This window comes from Saprolegnia parasitica, assembly GCF_000151545.1.
Source record: "Saprolegnia parasitica CBS 223.65 unplaced genomic scaffold supercont2.505, whole genome shotgun sequence".
NCBI classification, from domain to species: domain Eukaryota; phylum Oomycota; class Saprolegniomycetes; order Saprolegniales; family Saprolegniaceae; genus Saprolegnia; species Saprolegnia parasitica.
Genome location: NW_012156899.1, coordinates 1 through 6,350, shown reverse-complemented (window position 1 = coordinate 6,350; position 6,350 = coordinate 1). Strand labels below are relative to the sequence as shown.

The following is a 6,350-nucleotide window of genomic DNA, read 5'->3' as shown; positions in this document are numbered from 1 at the left end:
CCGATGGCGAACGCGAGCTCTTGGCGTCAAGCATCTGCCGACAACGATGGCGGCCGCAACGACACCGCGCCTCCTCTCGACGCCACGGCAGCTCATGACGGCGGTCCTCAACGTCCCAACGAGCTTTGGCGTCTCTGACAGCGCAAGAGAAAACCACCGGCGCGTCGACGTCACCGCCAAGAGCGCGGATGCCGAGGCGCCGTTCTTGGAGCTGCACTCGGACATTGACGTGGCATTGTGGCAAGGCGCGTGCTGGGCACTACTGCAGTCGGACTCTGTGAGCCGCACCCGAACGGTCGTCCCACTACTGGATCGGCTGCTGGATGTTCGCTCGATGACGCCGCTGGCGCCACGCCCGCTCGTGTCCGCGTCCGAGGTTCGCCGCCTCGTCGACCCTGTCGCGGCCAAAGCGACGTTCATGTACAACCCGTTCGAGGCAAAAACGACGGCGTCGGCAACGACCGAATCGTACGTCTACGCGCTCGGTGATCTCGTGGGCATAGACGTCGAGGCAGCCAACCCACTGGACATTGCACTGGTGCTGCCGCAGCTGCAAGCGTACTGCAGCGGCCACATGCTCGCCTACCCCGCCGCCGCGAGTCTCACAGCGCGCCAAGAGCGTGTTTCGGTGCTCTTGACGCTGCGCCCTCAAGCTGTCGGCGACCTTGTTCTCGAAGGCATCGACTGCGTCTTGCCCCAGCAAACGCTCCAGTGCGCTTGATTCGATGGCTTAGGACGACTCAGTGATACTGTCATTAGGTACCGCTTGCCCCGGCCCGTGGGCCTGCAGGTCGTCGATGCGATCGCGCTGGCCGACTGGAAAGGCGCCGATGGACCCGTGACGCTCTTCGCCAACGAAGACCGCGTGCTGCCCATCTCGCTGCGCAACGCATCAACGGCCCAAAGCATGGACGACGTGACGCTGCTTTTGTCGGTGCACCGGCAGACCGACGGGTTCCATGCCCCGGCCACGACCATACGCGCTCTCGGTGCCCCGGGTCGCGTTGCCATCTCTGATTTTACCATTGCTTGGGACGCCGTCGCACTAAACTCGGACGTACGCCTTTATACATGTCATGTTGCAGGTTTGACATTGTATGGGCTAGCGACGGCTGCCGCCTCAAGAGACGCTGCTTCTGCCATTGCGTATCGAGTCGACGCGGCCCGACGTTGTCGACGTCAAGCTGCGCGCCTTGTACCGCGGGCGAGACCCCGCGTGGTACCGCGAAAGCACAAGTGTGCTCCGCGTGCACGTGCGCGCCGGTGTCTCGGTCCTCGGCGCTCCGTCGCCCGGTGGCGTCGCTGTCTGGAATGCTGCCGACGTTCCGTTCCGTATCAATGGAGCGGTCATTGCGCCGCAAAGTGTCACGAACGTGGCGTTGCCGTCCCCCGCGTGCCAACATCTGCCGTGGGAAACGACCGAGGGGAGCGCCAGCGGCACGCTGCTGGTACCCGAGCGACCACCGGTGCCCGAGGCGCCCGCGTCCATTGCGCTGACCACCGACACAGGTGGTGCATGGAAAATCGGGGCCTTTTACGAGGTTCGCGTCGCAACGTCAGTCGAAAGCAGTGTGAATCCCGAGCTGGTTGTGACAATCACCGTGGCGGATGCGATGACAAACCAACCAGTATCGGCCGCGACGTGCTTGCTGGCAGGCGCGCTGGAGTACACCGTGCTTGATCCGATCCACGTGCATGTCCTCCAGGTGGCGTTCTTACACACAGGTCAGTTTCGAGTGTCGGCCACGGGACCGATTGGACCGATTGACTCGATGTGTGCGTCCATGACAGTTCACGTCGCAGCAGCCGACGCGATTGACAACTTCAACACGGTTGAATGATGATGACACACGTACTGTCATCGTTGAGCGACTCTGCAGCGCAAAGCCTTCAACTGCGATGTTGACGGGTCGACACGAAATCAGACACACAGTAGTGATGCCGAGCGAGCCGGCGGAGAGCAGATTTAGGAAAGCGGTGACAACATGTAGCAGGACCTCGTTGGGAAAGGTCAAGTCGATGTCTTCGCGCCCCGGGACATCCACGAGCTCATGGACGGCGAGTGTCGGAAGCGCTTCGCATCACCTATGGTACGTGGCTGCTTGGCGACGCTGACATGGTCCTAAACAGCCGTCATGACCTCACAGCCGAGACGACGAGCCCATGCGTGTTCATGGACCTCGATCGCACGTCGCTTGTCTGCACATCTCGCAGCGTGATGCTGCAGACATCCCGCAGTGAGTCCCGCGCCAACAAAGCCTGGCGTGCGGTGGCGCGACTAGTGATTAGGTGCTGGGACGAGAAGCGACGCTCGAGCTCAAGTTTTGCCGCCAAAGAGCTCCACTGGCATCTTTTCGCGATCTTGACCAACACTCTATGCCAATCAAACCTATCTACAATTGTATGCTTCTAAAATACCACAGACAAAAAGATAGATAAATGGTCTGAAAATAGAAAACGAGGTTTCTTCGGCAGATCATTTTTCGATCGTCTGGCAGCTTAAGAGATGTAGTCGAAGATGGCCACAAGCATGACGCCGACCCCGGACGAGGCCACGACGCTCCAGGTACATGAGCCTCCTGTCGCGAAACAGATGCATGAAGATCGACGTCCAGGAGAGCACGCTCCTTTATAGCAGCAGCTCGCCGACGAGCACGAAGCACGTGGCCTGGTCGACGGGCATGCTAGCTTCATGCGGCGGGCACTGACAGAGTGTGACTCCAAGCGCCGGCGACAGCACCTGCAGCGTGAAGAGATCGAGTCGCGATACCGTGAGGAGCGCGTGAGGTACTTCTATCTTGTACTCTCGGACACGGTGCTAATCATTCCTCATTTAGCTTCATGGATACGAAAATTGAGCTGGCGGCGGTCAAAAGCCGAATTGAGGTCGAAGGGCCCAGCAGCATGCTCAACATCAACGGGCACCGCGACCTCGAACAAGCCGAACAGTCGATCGAAGACAAGGACAAGACGCGCCAAATCGACGACCTCAAGCATTTCAAGAGCGTGCTCGACGACCGTACGTTTCCTCTCTGCATATGTGAATGATGTATCTCACCAATCACAGATTTCGACCGAGCTCGCAGCGCCTATGGCCGTCGCGCGAAGAAGCGCCAGGCGACCGCGACGTACCCGCCACAAGAAGGCCGAGGACGACGCGAACGAAGAGGTATGTACTACTTGACATTCGTTATGTTTCTGAAGATTGTCGTATTGTGAAGCGCGGGATCTTCGGCGACGCTCTCGCGAAGCTGATGGCCTTTTAGTCGAAAAGATCATTTTAGTTTTTCCACATGCTTCCTTTACATGACTATGGACCAAGTAGCAGCTCGTGGGACAGATCGAGATTAGGCAACCATGGAAACGAACGTCTTAGCGCTGTGGTCTCTCCTTCACTCCTCCGACGAGCCACAGCGAGCGCGAAGGTAGCTCGCAAAGAACAGATATCGATGCTGCACATCTGTCATCTTCGTTTAATAAGGCTGCTTAGCGCACACGGGCGCAGCTGGGCCAGAGCTACAGAGTCAAGTGAGATGGGCTGCCGTCAAAGGCGGGTTTGTACCGTGAACGCAACGCGGCCAAAGACGAGGGCGAGCGGGATGGGCCCAAAGTGGCGCGAGTCGACCGACATGCCCGAGTTGTCGCCTTCGACCCAGATATGCCCCGGCGGAATCTATGCATTCGATGGTAGCGCTGGAAAGCGACAAGGATCGGGCGTACTGTGATCGTGTCGGGCTCCGTGGCGTCGCCGACGGGCCGGCGCTTGACGACTTGACCTTCCTACGTGCTTTATCATGACACGATCGAAACTACTAGCGATGGCATGCTGCGAAGCATACCATGGCGATGACACGCTTGCACATGGAGGCGTCGGCCTTGACGGGCGAGTAGGCGAGGACGACGTCGCCGGCAGCTACGGGCCTCCAGCGCAGCGAGAGGCGGTCCACGAGCAAGACGGTGCCATCCGGAATCGTCGGCGTCATGGACGGCCCGAGGCCGAGGATGACATCGCCGACGTACGTCTTGAGGCAGTAGGCGCCGGCGCCGATGCGCAGGCCATTCCACGCAAGCTGCTGCAGCTGGCTCATCGCACGCAACTTTTCTACAATGCACCAATCATGCAGCGTTGGGTCGTGGTTCCGGCCAATCCGGATGCAAGTGGAAAATCCCAGCAGCAGACGATGGCCAGCCCGGCAGCAACGACCATAGCCGCGAGCCTGCCAGGGACCATGGCCACAGGCGAAGAGTACGCAGCGCTTGCGCCCGCCATCGCGTCGACCAAGCTTCGTCTCTCGGCGTCTCGCGTTGCTAACGTCGTGGGCCTGCACGAATTTGGCGATGCTGTCGAGATCTTTCTCGAGGTCGGCAGCGTCCTCCTCTTGTATGGCTTCCATCGCATTGTCGTGTAGTACGTCTACCAAGACCTCAAGCCGCTTCTAGCGCTGGACGCGCGCGTCCTTGGCTTGCAGCTCGTGTCCAAGGACGATGAGCTCGACGACCTCATGCGCAGGTCGGGAGCCACCGCAGCGCTTGCCAAGATCCTGGGCTGGGCGACCGAGACGTCGACGGCCAACATCACGACGGCCAACAACCTTGCTGCTAATGTCGGAGCCATTGCAGCGCGCGCTCAGCAAGCGCAGAAGCTCAGCGCCATTGAAGCCAAGGCGCTGCGGGACGGGCTCCACGAGAAGCTTCGCGTCAACGTGGGCAAGCGCAACGAAAACATCGCCCTTGCGGTATGGAACCATTCTAGTCACACAGCGGAGATGCACAATGTCATGTAGACGTACGAAGCGCGCACGGGGTAGGCGGATTCTCATCTGCACGGACAGCTGCTAAATGGTTTGACTCATCCAGGCTCACGGTCTCGGCCTCCAACGACACGTACTATTACGTCCTGCTGCCAGACTTGGACCAAGTGTCGGTGCTGGTCGACGCCGACTGCGCCTGCGCCCGCGCCGAAGCCCTCGAAGGCTGCATCGAGCGGCTCGCGATCTCAAAAAGGAAGATGCAGCGACCAAAAGCCGTCGACTTAAATCTGAATCTCAACCCCACCGAGGCGATCGACGACAACGACGACGAAATTGACGATACGGACCGAGACCTGTCAACGAAGGCGCATTACTTTAGCCTCTGCGGCATGGTCGACGGCACGACCGAGGTACTGCACATTGACGAGAACGACGAGTGGAGTACCGAGCCGATCGTTGTCGAGGTCAAGAACCGGTATGATCGTCTCTTAAATGCAACGATCGTCGTCTTGACCACGCCAGTAGGATGCATCGGTTCCGAGACCCCGTGCCCTTGTACGACTGCATTCAGATGGCGGTGTACATGAAGATGCTCCAAGTCCGTCAAGGCGACATGGTCCAGTGCCTGCACAGCGACCAGACGTCGATCCGTGTGACGCGCATTCAACTGGACACGTACCCGCTTTCGTCCTCGGCCGCAACAACATGCCTTTGCCCGCGACGCCGGGACCTCTGGTCGTCCGTCCTCGTCCCGCGTCTGTATGCGTATGCTGACGCGGTTTACAAGCTGCGACGCAACGACCTCCGACGTCTGGCCTTTCTCCAGGCACCGCGCGACGTTCAGATGGCTCTCTTAAAGGACCTCCTTCCCTACGATCCATGAATCCATTCAAGTTCTTTACGATGTGAGTCTTACGGTCACTATCTGTTTCGACAACCAACAACGAGCCAAATCTCTACCACATACAGCGACATAGCCCGCGACAGCTATGGAAAGAGTCGGTCGAGTCCCCAGCGACTCGTAGGCGGCGATACGTGGATCACGACGGTTGCTGCCTTCATGTGGCGCTGCGCGTCGTTCAGCACGACCGCCTTGTCTTGAAGGCTCCACTGGCTCGACGATAGCTCCATGTGCTCGAGGCGGCGTAAACAGTGCCGCCAGCCATCCATTGCCATCAGCTCGCTACTCGTGCAGGTAGGGTTCTGAAGGCCGAGCCATCGGAGGGAAGGACACTGTGGCAGCCGTCGCAGGAGGGCCGCGACCACCGTCGGCGTGAGACCGGGTCCTGAGAGCACGAGATGGCTCAGTCGCTGGCACCTCGGCAAGACGTCGACCAACCGAGCAATGTCGTCGCCAGTCGATTTGTGCAAGAGTAAGAGACGAAGCCATGGCAGCGTTGGTAGCGTCTGCGTGAGGCGGCTGGACATGTCCTGGAGCGTGCCGTGGCTCGTCACAAGGAACGTGGGCCGGGCTGGTGCGTCGACGGCTTCGACGAGGTAGCCGCACGCCGGCGCGTCACCCATCGGCTTGGCGATCGCGCGTGCCATGCGGTCTATCGGGCGTGGCTCCAGCGACGCAACAAGGGAGCTCGCCCAGCG

The 6,350-nt window shown here is 59.8% G+C and overlaps 5 protein-coding genes across 5 annotated transcripts; 3 read left to right on the top strand and 2 right to left on the bottom strand.

The window, feature by feature from the left end:
* Positions 1-46: 46 nt before the first annotated feature.
* Positions 47-1,851, top strand: SPRG_17233 (hypothetical protein; the record flags this gene model as incomplete). Its single annotated transcript, XM_012356563.1, has 3 exons — positions 47-711; positions 760-1,057; positions 1,107-1,851. 3 exons carry the CDS (start codon positions 47-49, stop codon positions 1,839-1,841), a joined length of 1,698 nt encoding a protein of 565 aa, XP_012211953.1. The 3' UTR covers positions 1,842-1,851.
* A 1,053-nt stretch (positions 1,852-2,904) lies between these two features.
* SPRG_17232 (hypothetical protein) lies at positions 2,905-3,266 on the top strand (the record flags this gene model as incomplete). Its single annotated transcript, XM_012356562.1, has 3 exons — positions 2,905-3,019; positions 3,087-3,169; positions 3,222-3,266. 3 exons carry the CDS (start codon positions 2,905-2,907, stop codon positions 3,264-3,266), a joined length of 243 nt encoding a protein of 80 aa, XP_012211952.1.
* A 278-nt stretch (positions 3,267-3,544) lies between these two features.
* On the bottom strand, positions 3,545-4,101 carry SPRG_17231 (signal peptidase I; the record flags this gene model as incomplete). Its single annotated transcript, XM_012356561.1, has 3 exons — positions 3,840-4,101; positions 3,721-3,780; positions 3,545-3,673 (listed from the first exon to the last, which is right to left on the bottom strand). Exons 1-3 carry the CDS (start codon positions 4,086-4,088, stop codon positions 3,545-3,547), a joined length of 438 nt encoding a protein of 145 aa, XP_012211951.1. The 5' UTR covers positions 4,089-4,101.
* A 128-nt stretch (positions 4,102-4,229) lies between these two features.
* SPRG_17230 (hypothetical protein) lies at positions 4,230-5,634 on the top strand (the record flags this gene model as incomplete). Its single annotated transcript, XM_012356560.1, has 5 exons — positions 4,230-4,361; positions 4,410-4,736; positions 4,785-4,804; positions 4,858-5,226; positions 5,277-5,634. 5 exons carry the CDS (start codon positions 4,230-4,232, stop codon positions 5,632-5,634), a joined length of 1,206 nt encoding a protein of 401 aa, XP_012211950.1.
* A 57-nt stretch (positions 5,635-5,691) lies between these two features.
* Positions 5,692-6,299, bottom strand: SPRG_17229 (hypothetical protein; the record flags this gene model as incomplete). The annotated part of the gene is made up of 1 exon (XM_012356559.1): positions 5,692-6,299. The coding sequence occupies one exon, from the start codon at positions 6,297-6,299 to the stop codon at positions 5,739-5,741; it is 561 nt and encodes a 186-aa protein (XP_012211949.1). The 3' UTR covers positions 5,692-5,738.
* Between the last annotated feature and the right edge of the window lie 51 nt (positions 6,300-6,350).